General features: G+C 42.2%; 1 protein-coding gene across 7 annotated transcripts in view; it reads left to right on the top strand.

The window, feature by feature from the left end:
- Nucleotides 1-17,426, top strand: part of RGS6 (regulator of G protein signaling 6) — an 831,317-nt gene that overhangs the window by 636,044 nt on the left and 177,847 nt on the right. For all 7 annotated transcript variants that reach the window (XM_029598736.1, XM_029598734.1, XM_029598733.1 and 4 more), the window contains exon 11: nt 4,238-4,336. In XM_029598736.1, coding sequence (XP_029454596.1) covers nt 4,238-4,336 — 99 coding nt within the window. The remainder of the gene's footprint in view (nt 1-4,237; nt 4,337-17,426) is intronic.

Here is a 17,426-nt window from a genome sequence, read left to right as displayed (position 1 = left end):
ATTGGTCTCTTTCTGACACTTACAACGTAGCAATATCTCCAGTGGACTACGAGGCAAACTATAATCCCATCCTATCCTATCCATCCCACACTCGTCTCTTAGTGTGGCCAGGGTTGGGAGGTTTCCTTTTATTACCCAGCTGAAATAAGGCGCACATACTGAGAGATATTGGCAAAGAGTATTTGTAAATTTTATTCCTACACAAAAGCTAATAGCAGTAATAAAACTTGCAGCAAACACTTCCACAAAATCCTAAGCAATGTAATCAGTAATGTAATAGCAAAGCATCTGATTATGAATAGGTGCACACAAAAGAGCAATATATACAGAAACACTAATGAGAATGGTTTAGAGAGAAAGGGGTATTTAGTAGACATGTCCCTGATGGTGATCCCTAACATAGTCAGCAATGTCAGGGAACAACTCTGGATTAGTGAGCGAAGTTGGCGGCATTGGGGTCACTTGACAGGGGTCACTTATCTGGCAGGGATAGCAATACTGGGACACAGTGGGTCAGTGAGTGAGTCAGGATCATTGCTCAGATCTGTGCTAATGATCACTTGAGCTATCCTATCCTATATACAGTACCCCATTTTGTAGAATTAGTACCTGGCTGACATCCAATACTGGGCTGATAATTGATTCTGAGTCCACATCCAGCTCTGGGCTATCAGCAGTTCTGGGTTGACAGCCAGGGACTCTTATCTTATGATAACTGATGGACCTCACTAAAACTGTAGCAAATACAGAACTTTGCATATATGCTTTCTCTAAAGTCTAATATAGTGACGAGATCATCTTTTCTAGTTAGGGAAAGTCTCCATGTTATCCCAGTGTCTCCACGTTGTGCTTCTATCTCATTGGGGTCCTACTCTGGCCATCACGCATACATCTAAGTCTCTTCACATCCCCATTTTTTTCATTTTAATACAACAATCTCCTCTGAGTTTGGTGTATGTGTCCAAGGTCATAATCAAGTGGTAGAAAAACAAAGGTGAAATTTCACTCTGTAAGTCTCAAGAGGGCATCAAACTATCACTTGGAAAATATGAAGTTCTTCAAGAAATCTGAACAATTATTTATCTTGTACGGTACTGATACAAGGGGTCTACTTGCTTCTATCTTGAAATATATTCTTTATTTCAACATTTACATAGCATCCTAAAAGATACAAGATCTAATGCAAGAAAACTCATAGAACTTCTAAGAGTTTTCTCCAAGAACACTTGACTAAAGCAAGCTACTACTTCATATGTGGCAATGAATTATTCTTTGATGGAAGAGATATGCATAGCAGCAATATGGGTTTCCTATATTGCCTTCATGAAACACCATAGAGCAGACAAATGGTCATCAGCTGAGATAAAATTTGAGACAATTGTAAGGAGTACTTCATTCCCTTACCAATTATTTTCCCTTTCTCCATTCTAGGGAGAGTTATGGGCAATTTATGGACCAGCCCTAAGATCTTTCACCCACTTGGGTGCTGGGGTTGGTCAAGTTCCCTCTATATAACTTGGGTTGACCTTGTGCAATGTGTGGTTGGTTGTAGCTTTTGGTTTTGGAAGGAGTGTAGTTATTTGGTGGTTACCCAAATTCAGGCCCCACAACCTGTTCCAGAGGGGTAGGAGTGTCCTTTGTGAAGAAGAAGAGAGTTTTTGCCTTTTGAGAAACTTGTTTTTGTTTTGACCTGCACCCAGCTCAGGAAGTTTTTTATCCCCAGCTTGAGAGTTTGGTTAGGGTGCTACTTTGCCCTGTGGACAGTTAAAGTGGGGACCATAGTTGACAAGGAGTAAGAACTGTTTTGGAGAAGTTGTATTTATTCTTGGACTGGAAGAAGGCTTTTACCACCACTTTCCTACCCACTTTTTTTTTGAGAAGAGAATTTTCAGTCTTTCTTGTCACGAGGAAGGGACATTGATTCAGAATTGGAGAAAGAGAGAGAGAGACTACGGTACTTGGAATTTCATTCCACCTGTATTAAGAGATTTTTATTTTTGTGATTTTTCCAGTTTATCTTTCATTAAGTTTTTATGAGTTACAGTTTATATTTTATTTGAGCACCGCTTCAAGCATTTTGCCTGCTCTTTCTGAATTGGAGAAACTGCCTACTGGAGTGAGTACCCTTGTGAGAAAGGTTGAGTGGGACTGGAGAGATTGGGTATTGATCCCCATCTATTGTGCACCTGGGGCCCCGAAGGATTGTCCTCCTCCCTGACTGTGGAACCCCACACCCCAGTGGCTAAATGTGTGGGGAATGGAGAGAAGACTTAGAGGTCCAGGACAATGGGATTGGCCTGGCAGTAAACTGAAGAGAGGATTACACAAGTTTCCCAAGCTACTATGAATCTTATCATGTAAGGAACAGATATGCTACATCCCACAAGTTATGATTGCTGTGAAGTGTAATAGAAGAAGCATTTTCCCTAATCTGCAGTCCCTGTTCTTATAACTTCTACAACAGTCAGGACCAACCCTCCCATGCTTGCTAATATAAGAAGTCTGCATCATATATATAGACTAGTGAATGTTACTAAACATCAGTGTTGAGATGTTTAAGAAGGGTTTCAGACCATGAACTGCTGGAGAATGCATAGACTAGGCAGGAAGGGCCATTGCAAAAGGGGAAGGGGACAAGATAGGAAGTGTTTTCATTTTGATGCAGCTTTTAATTTGAAGCTGCTGGACTTAATTATATTCCTTGAGCCCATAGGTTCTGACTAGTGATGGAGTTAATAAAACAGGAATGGACAGAAAGGAAAATTCCCATTTAGCTTGAGTAAGGTCATCAGCATTTCTGTGGTTTGGTAAAATTAAAGTTGAATTTCATATATAATATGATAATCCTAAAAACCACTAGCAAGTCCTCAGGCACATAATAATGCTAGTATATGTGTAACTATCTACAGTTGATGCACAGAGCATCTATTGACTGATGTGTCTAATTTTCATAGAAAAATAATTGATTTAGAAGTATGAGGTTAGAAAATATGAATGGATGAAATGTTGAGAAATTATATGAGTGTATGAAGGGTCATAGTTTACAGCTGCTATTGTTTTAATTAATTTTACCAAAATGCGTGTTCACTACTCTGAGTTGTGGGCAGCTTAACTCTACCTTTGTTGTTCTACAGTATGAGGATATATCCAAAAACCCACTTTCCTCCAGGATACAATCTTTATTTTTCAGTTCTTTAAAGCTTTTATACAAGCCATGGTGTACTGATATGAAGGCAGCATAGAAACATTCATGGAGATCATATTACAGATTTTCAGGTGTAGAATGTATTTCTCTCTAGCTGAGGGAGTACATTCCTTGATTGAAATATGTTTCTTATGCACCATTGGTGGCTGCCAGGGAGTATTTGTATGCTGTTGCCTGGTAGAACATTATGAAATATATGGATGCATTAGAAATTAAAATCTAAGGATTGTCTCTTTCACAAAATATTATGGGGTCGATTTTAAAACTCACGCTTGCGGGGTTCCCGGCATGTGCACATGGACGCGCCAATTTTATAACATGCGCATGTCACCACACGCATGTTATAAAATACGATTCCTGTGTGCACGTGTGGCTGATTTTAATATTGGCACTTGCATGTGCAGGTGGTTGTCCTTTAACGCGTGCAATGAGGGGGGAATTTTCTAAAGAAACATGCGGCGACGCAAGTAGGCCTTTCCCAGTTCCCTCCCAGTCCACTCCAATTAAGGAGCGGACTAGGAGGGAACTTTCCTATACCCCCACCTACCCTTCCTCCTTTTTCCCCTCTCCTCCCCGACCCCTAAACAAACCCTATCTATCCTAGAATTTTTTGTTTTAAAACTTACCCGCTCCTCCGAGCAGGTGTAAGTTTTGCACGCCATCTGGCTGCCGGCGCACACTTCCCCAGGACAGGGCCTAATGTCCACTGTCCCAGCCAGCCTCCGCCTGGCCCGCCCCTTTCACTGAACTCGGCACTTTAGCTCATATCGGGAAATATACACGTGGCTGGGCTGATTTTAAAATGCGCTCAGCACACACAAGGCCCAGCCACGCGTGTATCTCCCGGATTTTACGCGCACCTGCATTTGAAAATTTGGGCGTATATTTCAGAGTACATCCTGACACTGGAGTAAGACAAAGCTGCCCACAACCCACAGCTGTTTGCCTTTTTGGAGCTGTACTGTTTTTCTTTGGTGCATAATAACTTACTCAAATATTGAGTTGAGTGTTGGTGTTTTGTTTTCATTATAGTCTGTATATGGAGTTACAGAAGATTCTCAGTCCCAAAGCCCCATTCATGTGCCCTCACAAGTAATAAGGAAAACCACAAAGGATGATGTCCGTAAACAGGTGAGTAGGGCATGCAACAGTCTGTCTTATTGGAAATCATTAAAGGTCTGATTATAGAAACATGGAACACATTGGCAGATGAAGGGCATAAGGCCCATCCAGTCTGCCCTCTTCATCTTCCATCCCACTTATCGCAGATCTTAATCAGTCCTTTCTCTACCCCCAGAGGCCACTGTGCTAATCCCATGGTTTTTTGAAATCTGACACTTTTTTAAATCTCCACTACTTCACCCTTGCGTGTACCACCCTTTCCATGAAAAAATTTTCCTGTGATTACTGCTGATTCTTTTCTCACTCTCATCCCATGACTCCTCATTCTTAATCTTTCCTTCACTTGAAAAAGGCTTGCCTCATGTATTTATTCCTTGAAGATATTTGAAATTTTCTATCACAACTCTCTTCTCCCTCCTTTCCTCCAGAATATACTTATTTAGGATCTTATTTCTCTCCCCATAAGTGTAATGATGAAGACTGCTGATCATTTAGTAGCTGCCCTCTGAACCAGCTCCCTCCTGTCTATATAATTTTATAGGGTTTCTAGAACAGGACGCAATACTCTAAATGAGGTTTCATCAGAAAATTATACAGTGGCATTATCACAGATTTGTTTTTTATTGGTTATTCCTTTTTTTATGTATCCTAGCATTCTTCTGACTTTTGCTACAGCTTTGTCACATTGGCCACCTTTAGATCTTATAATAAGATAACCCTCAGATGCCTATGTGGTTTAGTGTACATTAGAAATGTTTCCCCTATTTTGTAACTTACCTTTGGGTTTCTGCTATCCAAATGCATGACCTTGCACCTTTTAGTATCACATTTTACTTGTGAAACTCTGAAATATTCTCCCAACCTTTTTAAATCACTGCTCAACTTGTGTATGCCTTCTGAGATGTCTATCCTGTTACAGATCTTAGTATCATCTGCAAAAAGATGCATCTTTCCCAATATGTATATAAATGTTGAACAGAACCACACAATAATATTGGGGCTTGCTTTGTGTTTCTTTTATTTACTGTATATCATTGATTGTAAATGTTCAATTTGATTTACTCAAAGCATAAGGCCTCCTGTTCAGTCTGATATTTGTGTTTGTATTGGGCCTTGAATTATTTAGAGAAGTAGAGTGCAGTGGTTTAAAAATTATGAATTGATCTTTGTCCATCAATCAATATCTTTCGAATCAATCAACATCAAGTTGCAACCAAAACAGAAACAGAATTCAAGCATGCTAGGAACAGGATGATAGTAAGAGGGAGCATGGGATAGAAGACCAGAGATTATCAGGATCAGGTCCTCAATAGTTTCCATCAGTGTTTGGAAGAAAAAACATTGGGTAGAAAGAGACAGAGAAAGAGAAACACACAAACTAAGAAGTGAGATGAAAATAAAGGGTGCAGAACAAAAGGGATGAGTCAAGGACTTCGGGGACAGTGCTAAGCCACTGCCTAGAGCGCCATTGGTCTGAAAGCAGCAACAGCATGGCTTCCCCTTCTTTCTGCCCATGTGGCCCAGAAGAGGAAGTGATGGGTCCATGCAGGCGGGAAGAAGGAGAGGCCATGCAGTTGTGGCCAGAAGCAGGAAGAGGCAGCATCAGCCGCGGGTCCATGCGGCATTCTAGCACAGGAGAAGCAGCAACAGCAAGGCCCCCTACCTCCCCTGCACTTCAGAAAGCAGGACAGCATCAGCCCCCTGCCCTCAAGAAAGATGAAGACGGAGGCTGCCACTGGACTTGTGCTTCTGATGGGGAGAGGGGAGGAAGTGAGTGATTGTGTCTGTGACTGTGTGTGAGAGAGCATGTCTGTGTGTGTGATTGTGTGAGAGCATGTCTGTGTGTCTGTTTGTGTGAGAGAGCATGTCTGTCTGTGTGTGATTGTGTGAGAGCATGTCTCTGTGTGTGATAGAGCATGTCTGTGTGTCTGTGTATGTGAGAGAGCATGTGTGTGTGTGAGGGCAATTCTGTGTGTATATGTGTATGTGTGTGAAAGAGCATGTCTGTGTGTGCGAGCATGTCTGCACGTGTGTATGTATGAGACTGCATGTCTGTGTGCATGTGTAAGAGAGCAATCTATGTCTGTGTGCATGTGTAAGAGAGCAGTCCATGTCTGTGTATATGTGTACGAAAGAGCATGTCTGTGTGTGTATGAGCATATTATGTGATTGAACATGTGTGTATATATGAGAGAGAGGAGAAAGACTGTGAAAGACAACCCCTCTCCTCTCTCCTGCTAATCCACAACAATCTCAGAGTATCTGGAAATTTGGTGTGGATCGGATACAAAACCCAAAAGTTACTAAGTGGCATAATTGCATGCATGTATTTGTAAAATACATGAATTCACTCCAAACAAAACCCTTGCATAATCATCTTAGACCTCCTGACATTGCCTGAAAATATGGTAGGATGAGATACCAAACCAAAAAGATATTAGGTGGCATAATGTTGCATGGGTATTCATGGAATACATAGATCCCTCAGAAAATTCCCTTGTTATGATCCTTGTAGACCCTTCACATTTCCTGAAAATATGGTGCAGATCAGATGTGAAACAAAAATAATCCTCAGGTAACATAATTACATGTGTGTATTTGTGAAATATGTATATGTGTGAAATATACCCCAGTCATGATTATTGCACACCCCCGATATGTCAAGAACGTTTGTGTGAAGTGGACGCAAACCCTCAAAGATATTCATGGATAACAATTGTGTGCCCTTATTCATGGACTACATGGATTAAAAAAGAAAACCCTTTCAGAATCTTCATTTCCCCTTGCCGTTTTCTGAATATTTGGTGTTTATTGGATGGAAAACCCAAGGTGCCATAATTGGCTTGAGTGGCATAATTTTATACATGTATTTAAGAAATGCATAGCTTCCCAAAAAACACTCCTTCATGATCCTTGTGGATCCCTAGCCATGTCACAAAAAATTGTTGTGATGCAAAACCTAAAAACCTATTAGGAAATGATGATAGCAGTTGGGTATTCATGGAATATGTGGATGGAAAAAAATATCCCGTCAGAATCTTCATGCCTGCCCCTCCCCTTCCAACCCCTCCACCATCCTCAATGTGCCCTTATAATTTGGTGTTTTTGGGAAGCTATGCATTTCTTAAATACATGTATAAAATTATGCCACTCATGCCAATTATGGCACCTTGGGTATTCCATCCAATAAACACCAAATATTCAGAAAACGGCAAGGGGAAATGAAGATTCTGAAAGGGTTTTCTTTTTTAATCCATGTAGTCCATGAATAAGGGCACACAATTGTTATCCATTAATATCTTTGAGGGTTTGCGTCCACTTCACACAAACGTTCTTGACATTTTGGGGGTGTGCAATATTCATGACTGGGGTATATTTCACACATATACATATTCTACAGAGGACTAGATCTAATATAGCATCCCTCTTGTCAGTTCCAGGTCAAACAACTCCATGAAGCAGTTATTTATGTAATCCAGAAACTTTACTTCCTTAGCATGTCCTTAGGAGACATTTACCCAATCACTACTGGAGTAATTGGAGTCTCCTGTTATTAATGTATTGCTAATTTTATTTGACTTTCTAATTTCTGTTAGCATTTCACTATTTGATTCTTCATCTTGGCCAGGCAGATGGTAGTATACACCCATTGCTATTCTCTTCTCTCATACTTGGAATTTCTATCCATAAGGATTCCACAGTGCATTTTGTTTCCTGCAGGACTTTTATCCTACTTGATTCTGTGCCAACTTTAACAAATATTGCCAAACCTCCACCCATTTGATCTGCCCTGTCATGTCAATATAATTTGTACCCTGATATCAAAGTGTCCCATTAGTTATCGTCCTTCCACCAGATCTTTGAAATGTCTATTGTGTCTATATAGTAACATAGTAATGACAGCAGAAAAAGACCAAATGGTCCATCCAGTCGGCCCAGCAAGTTTCTTATGGTAGTAACTGCCGCTTCATATAGGTTACCCCCATGCTTTCTGTTAAGGGTAGTAACTGCCACTCCATACAAGTTACCCCCATTCTTTCTGTTAAGGGTAGTAACTGCCGCTCCATGCAGGTTACCTCCATGCAGAAATGTTATACCAGCCCTTTCTTTAAGTCTTTACGGATCCGCAGTGTTTGTCCAATGCTCTTTTGAATTCATTAACTGTTCTCATCTTCACCACCTCTTGTGGGAGGGCATTCCAGACTTCCACCACCCTGTCTTTGAAGAAATATTTCCTGATATTGGTTCTTAGTAGTCCCCCCCTGCAGTTTCATATCATGAACCCTAATTCTACTCTTTACTTTCCAGTGGAAAAGGTTTGAAGTTTGTGCATCCCTGAAATCTGTCAGGTATCTGAAGGTCTGTATCATATCTCCCCTGCACCTCCTCTCCTCCAGGGTGTACATAGTTAGACCCTTCAGCCTCACATGTTTTCTGAAACAGACCTCATAGCATTTTGGTCGCCTTCCTCTGGACAGTTTCTATCCTGCTCTATCCTTTTTGAGATACGGTTTCCAGAAATGAACACAGTACACCAGGTAAGGCTTCACCAAGGAGCTGCACAAGGTCATTATCACTTCCCTGTTCCTACTAGTTATGCCTCTCTCTATGCAGCCCAGCATCTTTCTGGCTGCGTTAAATGCTGACATTCTACCTCACCAATCTTATGTTTTAGACTTCTGGCATTTGCATTCAGATCATTTAGAGTATGTTTTATTTTTTTTGAATTCACAATTTGCTTGTTAGCAGTTGATATAGGTAATTGTTAATCTTTCATATGTGTCTGCTCTTTATTATATTCCAGTTAGGCTATGTCAGCCTTTATCACAACCTCTCTATTGAGAAGCTAGTATCCTTAAAAGATACCTCTGTTCTAACCATGTGCTTCCTTCTGTCAGCTTTCCGCCATGATTTAGTTTAAAAGTTGCTCTATCACCGTTTTCAATGTTAGCACCAGCAGCTAGGTTCCACCCTAGTTAAAATATAGTCCATCCCCCTTGGAATAGCCTCCCCTTATCCCAAAATGTTCTCCAGGTCCTAATAAATCTAAAGCCCTCTTTGCTGCATCATCATCTCAACCACACATTGAGACTGGCACTCAGCCTGTCTTTGGAGTCCTGTGCACAGAATGAGGAGCATTTTTGAAAATGCAACCCTGGAGTTCCTCAATTTCAATTTCCCAACTAAACCCCTAAATTTGGTTTCCAGATCCTACCTTTTGCACTTTCCTAATTTGTTGGTAACCTCCACGTACCATGATAGCCAACTCCTCCCAACAAGCTCTAAAATCCTAGCTAGGTGACTCATGAAGTCTGCTACCTTTGCACAAGGTAAATAACTTACAAACAGGCCACTACAGTACAGTGCGCTCTGATGGAGCGCACTATTAACCTGCCCTTGGATGCACGTTTTCCCTTACCCCCTTATTCAGTAAGGGGCGGAAAACGCGCATCCAACCCGTGGAACCTAATAGCACCCTCAACATGCAAATGCATGTTGATGGCCCTATTAGGTATGCGCGCGGGATACAGAAAGTAAAATGTGCAGCCAAGCCGCACATTTTACTTTAAGAAATTAGTGCCTACCCAAAGGTAGGCGCTAGTTTCTGCCGGCACCGGGAAAGTGCACAGAAAAACAGTAAAAACAGAAAACTGCTTTTCTGTGCACCCTCCGACTTAGTATCATGGCGATATTAAGTCGGAGGTCCCAAAGGGTAAAAAAAGTAAAAAAAAAAAAAAAAAAAAAAAGAAAAAATTTTTAAATGGGCCGGCGGCTGTCGGGTCGAAAACCGGACGCTCAATTTTGCCGGCGTCCAGTTTCCGAGCCCGTGGCTGTCAGCGGGCTCGAGAACCGACGCTGGCAAAATTGAGCGTCGGCTGTCAAACCCGTTGACAGCCACCACTCCGGGCTATAAGGAGGTGCTAGGGACACTAGCGTGTCCCTAGCACCTCCTTTTGCCCATTTCTAGCCCCGGGCCTCATTTAAATAGAGAATCTCCCGCGGACTTTACTGAATCGGCCTGAAAGTGATCCTCATGCACATCAGCCATTCAGCTAACCACATTCCTAATGAAAAAATCACCAACTGCAACAGCAGTCCTAACCTTTTCCTCCTTGGCACGTCTTAGTGCAAGAGGATAATGCATTACTTAGAGGGTAGGTCCTATCTACAAGATCACTTCTTGCCACACCGAGGTAAAGTTCTCCTTCCAAGTGACTTTGCTTCTCCAAAGCAGCACATGGGGCTGTGAGAGTAAAGGTGGGTCTGCAATACTATGTTCCTGAAGGTCTCCTCTATATAATTTTCTAAGTTATGTTGGGTCTACCACTTTAGCCTCCAGAGATCAGACTTGTTCTTTGAGAGCTAGGAGCTCTTGCACTGAGTGCACACATGCAACCTGTCACCAATAGGTAGATCATACATGTGCACTCGGTGCAAAAGACTAGATAGCCTTCATCCTGCTACCCAAACTGCTGTCTGAATCTTAATGTTGTTGAATTGATAAAGTTATTTAACATTGTATAAGTAATGACATGCTTAATCCAATTTAAAATACCCTAATAAATTTAAGAGGTTTTATTTTAATCTGTCAATGATATGCAATAGAACTAAAGTTAATCAATTTCTAAGCTTTGAGTTAATTATTCACTTACTGATGTAAATCCCTAATTAACTCCTACTGTGAAGAATCTTCTTCCTAATCTTCTAATTTGGTAATGAAGCTATGTGACTGGGGTGGTGGGAGATGGGAAGGGTGGTGCACAAGTCAAACACAGTTGATTATTTCTCCAGGAAACAGCTCTTGCACCTTCTTAACATGCCCAGAATAACTTAACCATCTATTTTCCTTCACGTACTGTATAGCCATACAGAATAAACTTTAAGCCTCTAACTATTTCTTTTATAGACTTTAAACACACTCTTTCGCTAGCAGACCAAAATGTGTAAGCCCTGCTTATCCACCAGCAGATGCCATCTCTGCTGTCAGCACTCCCTCAGAACATGCTGGGAAAAGAGAATGAGATATCTAGAATCCAGTTGTTTACAGGATTTGAGGCAGCATGATTATACTGGAGGGAGACTGTGTCAAATGAACCTGATCAATGTATTTGATTGGGTGAGTGATGAATTAGAACAGGAGTGTGGGTTGAATGTGATTTACTTGGATTTCAGCTTTCTTATTGCCTTACAAAGGAAGCTCATAAATAAACTGAGCAGCAGCCTATGGATAGGCTCTAAGATGGTAGACAGGATTAGAAACTGTTTGACTGACAGACAACAGAGGGTAGTAGCAATGGAATTGTCTTTGAAGAAAAAAGAGTGATTAATAGAATTCCTCAGGGATCTGTCCTGGAGCAGGTTCTATATAATATCTTTGTGAGTGATATTGCACAAGTGAAAGAAGGAAAAGTTTGTCTCTTTGCAAATAACACAATTCTGCAACAGAATGTACAACCCTGAGGGAGTAGACAGAATGAATTGTGATCTAAGAAAAGTTAAGGAATGGTCAAGTGCTTGGCAGTTAAGATTCAGAGCAAAAAAATGATAAATCGTGCACTTGAGGTGCAGAAATTCAGGGGTTCAGTACATGATGTAGGGTGAGATGATACTGTCCACCAATTAGGAGAGAGACTTCAGGGAGATTATTTCTGAAGATATCAAGGTAATAAAATGGTATAATAAGGCAGTGTCCAGAGCCAGAGGGATGATGGGACATGTAATAAGAGGCATAACCAGCAGAAAAAAAGAGGTGAGATCTCACTTAGAAGAGTATATAATTCTGGAGGCCACACCTCTGAAGGGATTTAGTCAGGCTGGAGGTGGTCCAAAGAAAGATTACAGAAATGGTGCAGGGTCAACACCAGATGTCATATGAGAAGAGACTTAAGGACCTACATATATATACCCTAGAGGAAAGGAGCAAGAGGAGGAACATGATAGACATTCATATACCTCATAGGTATAACATATCTGGGAACTCTCCGGATTTAACCTAGAGACTCTGTGAATTTGTGTCAATTGCCAGGTCTTCAGGGAAACACCAGAAAGCTCTGGGCCTCTCTGTAAACAGCTCCAGGCCCTCTCCTTCCTCAGTAAGCCTGCAGGTGGAATATTATTCAAATAAATAAAATAAACAGGAGAGGGAGGGCTGAATCTGGAGCAGACACTGCAGGAAGCATGTGAAGAGAAACTGGAGATGGACTACAACACACACAGTTCAGTCTGCAGCTGTACTTGGGACTCAGCTGAGAGTAGTGTGAGGGTACACAAGTCACATATAGCAGGTGGGAGTGGAGAGAGTGCTGGAGTCAGTGAGAGAGGAAGGGGAAGAAGGCTGTGGTCATCCCTGGAGGGGAGACAAGTGATGGAGGGTGAAGAAGGAGAAAATTGGATTAGTAGGTGGTGGTGGTGGTAGAAGAGAGAACGTTGATAAGCATTATTCCCTAATGAACAGAATCTCAGGTTGATCACAAATCAAAAGTTCAAAGGTATGGGTATAAATCAAGCATATAAAGTAATCTTTTCAGAGAAAAAAATGCTTTGGAATAAGAGCTCACAGTATGAAACTCCATGGGATAGACTCAAGATGTACAGAATAGCCTTCTGGTGGATAAGATGGAGACGAAAACAGTAACGGAATTGAAGAAAGTATGAGATAAGCACAGAGGATCCTAAGTTATGAAGAACTGAAGGAAAAGCCTGAGATTTACTGGAGATTATGATTTTTCATCAAGAATAAAATTGAGTAAACTAAATAAAAGTAAATAAACATAGGCCTTATGATCCTTATCTTCTGTCATATTCTGTCTGGGGAAGATATTCAAAAGAAAATGTCTAAGTAAGGAGGTCATTTTTCAAATCACGATGGGCTGTTATCACATGCGTTAAGGCATTATTGCATGCAATAATGTCCTAGCGCAAGTGATAACTACCGCATTGCGATTTGGAAATTCAAATTAGGGAAAGGGGAGGAGTTTAGTTGAGGTTAAGGAAATTTAGGGGCCTGTAGCACTGTGGGTGATAATGTATCGCACATTATCACCCACATTAGCGCCGGAAATAGCTACAGCTATTTCATTGGCATTAAGGGAGCGATAGTGTGCTGCGCAGTCGCAACCGCAGCAGGCGAAAAGGCACTGTCGCGATGCGGCCGCCTGCTCACTATCACCCTGCCCCTTTTTTTCCCCACGGGCAATCATTTCGCTATAATTATAATTATAGCGAAATGGTAAATCTAGGCCTTACTTAGCTAAATAAGACTTATCCAACTAACTTACAAGGGATATTCAGCAGCATGGCTATGCTGCTGAATATCCCCAAATAAGTCGCTAGCTAGCTAGATAAGTCTTATTGGCTAATTTTAGACCTGCTATTGAGCAGGTCTAACTTATCTGGTTAATTTAACTTAACCAGATAAGTTTAAATATCAATACTTATACAGCTAAGTAAGCTGGATAAGTAGCTCCTCCCCAAAATACCCATTTACTGCCCATCACTTAGCCTGCTAAGTGGTGCAGAATATCAACTTCTATGTTTTTACTATTAATTAATTATTTGGTACCTGACTACTGATTTATCCATCGCTGATTTTATAGGGTTCTATAGAATTTTCGAAAGTACATAGTTTCCAAAGGGTTTCTAGTATGTCCAAGTCTTGCCAAAATACTCGATTTTACTGGGTAGCTAAAAAATGTGGCTCAGTTATCTCACTGTATCTAAAACTACTAAACTTGTGCAAGCCTAGCAGCTAATCAGAATTCCTTCCTTTTTATTTTGCCATCCATCTCCTTTCTATGTTACGGTACCCCACCTCCCACAATACAAAGTCCTGGAAATTGGTCTAGGACAGTTGCTTTTTGAACCATATGAGTCATCCCAAATAAACATAGCCAGTTTATTCTAGAGTACTGTACATGTGTAATCTCATTTCACTTGACAATAAACATAGATTATAGTATTGATTGTTAAAATGTGCTGGCAAACTATGGGTGTGCCTGCATGAGTTAGTGAACTGTATATCATGTTCTGGACAACATTTTTAAAAGTTCAGATACATTAGTTAGTACTTTTATATTAACTTCAAATGTCACAGTTCAGTTATTATCTTTAAATATACTCTGATCAATCAGAACAGTTGGGCTAATATGACACACACTGCATTAGTAGGCCCATGTGCCTAATTGTAAAGCAACTCCACTTACAATTTGGATTTCCAATAGGAATCAAAACATTTTTAATGACTACCATTATACTTTAATGAATTGTAGCAGGAGAAGCAGCTGAGTGCTCCATAATGAGTTTAACAGACATCCAAAAAGTAGAGCGACATATTCACTTTATACCGGGTAAGCATATTGCAAATCTTTGACAAGCTGCCCAGGAAATAGTAAACATACTTTCTTTTTAATCTCACTTTGAAGTAAACACAAAATGACTTAATAAGGACATCAGCTTTCTCACCCATTATCAGATGTAGGCCCTTTCAATTGTAAAGTTTTACTGTCTCACCACCTCTGTTATTCCTGCCCCCAGGCCCGGTGCGACCGAGTGTGCACACCGTGCATTAGCACTGGGCAGCACACCTTTTGGGGGGAGGCAGCAGCAGCAGGAAAGAGCACAGGGCCGCCAGCGGGCAAAAATGAGAAGAGACCGTGAAGAAAAGAGGTAGGCTGTTGGAGAAGCTCAACCTGGCGGCAGCCAAAACTGAGGAAAGGCTGCAGCAGTTTTTCCTCTTAGCTGTGCACACGCACTCACAGCTTTCTGTCCCTCCCCCCCTCAATCGCTGGCAATGCCAAAGCAAGGAGTAGCCCGCAATCCCACCACGGTCCGAACTTAAGGGAGAAGAAGGCCGTGGTGGAGCTCATTCCACCACTCCCTAAAGTGAAGAGGAGGGTGGAGGGGGGCTACAGTGGAGCTCATCCCACTGTGGCCTGGAGAAAGGAACCCTTGTGTGTGTATGAGAACCTGTGTGCATGTGGATGTGTGTCTGTGTCTGTGTCAGAGCTTGTGTGCATGTGTATGTGTCTGTGTGAAAGCTTTTGTGTGCATGTGTGTATGAGAGCCTATGTGCATGTGGATGTGTGTCTGTGTGAGATCCTATGTGTGTCTGTGTATCTGAGTGAAAGCCTGTGTGTGTGTCTGTATGAGAGCCTGTGTGTAAGTGCCTGTATGTGTGTGCCTATGAGAGCCTACATATCACATGTAGGCTCTCACAGGCATTCACATACAGACATAATGGGGTACATAGTCAAAAGCCATTTAGACGGATAATTCACAAGTTACTCGTTTAAATGGCATATTGAGCCTATTATCCGGCTAAATTATAGCCGGATATGTTGTTATCCCACTGAAGATATGGGACAAGTTATCTGGCTACTGTTATGGTTTTAAGGTGTTAGAGTGGATTCTTGGGTACTGTGGTGATGGCCTCGCCCACGGGGAGGAGCCCCGTGAGGAACCACAGTACTAGGCTAGACTCGAGACATGCAAACACAGAGATTTTTCTTTTATTATACAGCTGAATGATACCTCCAGAGGTGGCAATAGTGAAGTTATCCAGTAGTAGCAGTCCAGGGACCCTCGGCAGAGGAGGCCTGTCTCACTGTCAGGCCAATACAATACAGTGCGCTCCGGTGGGGGGGGGGGGGGCGCACTGTTAACCCGCGTTTGGACGCGCGTTTTCGACGTGCTAGCTTTATCCCTTATTCAGTAAGGGGTAATAGCGCGTCGAAAACGCGCGTCCAACCCCCCCGAAATTAATAGTGCCCGCAACATGCAAATGCATGTTGATGGCCCTATTAGTTATTCCTGCGCAATTCAGTAAGTAAAATGTGCAGTCAAGCCGCACATTTTACTTTCAGAAATTAGCGCCTACCCAAAAGTAGGCGTTAATTTCTGCTGGCACCGGGAAAGTGCACAGAAAAGCAGTAAAAACTGCTTTTCTGTACACCCCCCGACTTAATATCATGGTGATATTAAGTTGGAGGTCCCAAAAGTTAAAAATAATTAAAAATTTAAAAAAAAAAATTTAAATCGGCTCGCGGGTTGAAAACCGGACGCTCAATTTTGCCGGCGTCCGGTTTCCGAACCCGTGGCTGTCAGCAGGTTTGAGAACCGATGCCGGCAAAATTGAGCGTCGGCTGTCAAACTCGCTGACAGCCCCGCCGCTCCTGTCAAAAAAGAGGCGCTAGGGACGCGCTAGTGTTCCTAGCACCTCTTTTTACTGCGGGCCCTAATTTGAATATTTTTTGTTACTGAATCGTGCGCACAGGTGAGTGGCCTGAGCGGGTGCTCACCTGCTCTCCCGCGACTTTTACTGTATCGACCTGTATGGTAAATGTTAGCAGCACACGACAGTTTAGGGAGTTCCGGTTGCAGATTCCCAGTGCAGGGCTGTAGACGAGACAGACCGTTAAAGATTAGATTACTGTTGGTAGCTGAATAGATGTAGATCTCAGCATGCAGAAAGAGTTGGATTGCAGGCACTAAGGCAGGGAGCGTAGGCCCTCGAGGAACGAGTACCTGGTATCCCAGATAGGCACCTGAAAGAAAGCAGAGGGGAGCGGGTACCCAGGTTAGATGAAATTCCCGAAGGGCAGAGAGAGCTTTCGGCAGCAGCAAAGAAGCGGCAGAGTAGCTTAGACCGGAGGCGTATCCAATCCTTGCTAACTCGAATTGTTAGCAAACGAAGGGCAGGCTAAATACCCGGAGGGTGTGATGTCACTCGAGGGGGACGCCCCCGAGGTTCCCACCATGACGTGGATAAAGACGTGGGTGGCGTGCGCGCACGCACCCTAGGAGGCCCTTAGGAGAAACATGGCGGATAGCCTTGCCATAGCCATTCCGGGGACGCCGGACGCTGAGGTAGCCATCTTCCCAAGGCTAGCGGGGAGAGCAGAGAGAAAGGTGAGGCACAGAGGTCGAAGCCGTCTGAGACCGACGGACGCAACAGCTACCTGTAGCCGGATAAATTGTCCATTAAACGTCCTACTGAATATGAATTCCAATATGTCTGTATTGGTGCAATTTTATCTTTCTGCCATTTCGCAATATTTTATTGCTTTTTTTGGGAAATATTAGTACATGTTTTAATTATTGG

Source organism: Rhinatrema bivittatum, chromosome 4 (assembly GCF_901001135.1).
Source record: "Rhinatrema bivittatum chromosome 4, aRhiBiv1.1, whole genome shotgun sequence".
In the NCBI taxonomy this organism is placed as follows: Eukaryota; Metazoa; Chordata; class Amphibia; order Gymnophiona; family Rhinatrematidae; genus Rhinatrema; species Rhinatrema bivittatum.
The sequence above is the reverse complement of the archived record's forward strand: the minus strand, read 5'-3'. Positions and strand labels throughout refer to the sequence as shown.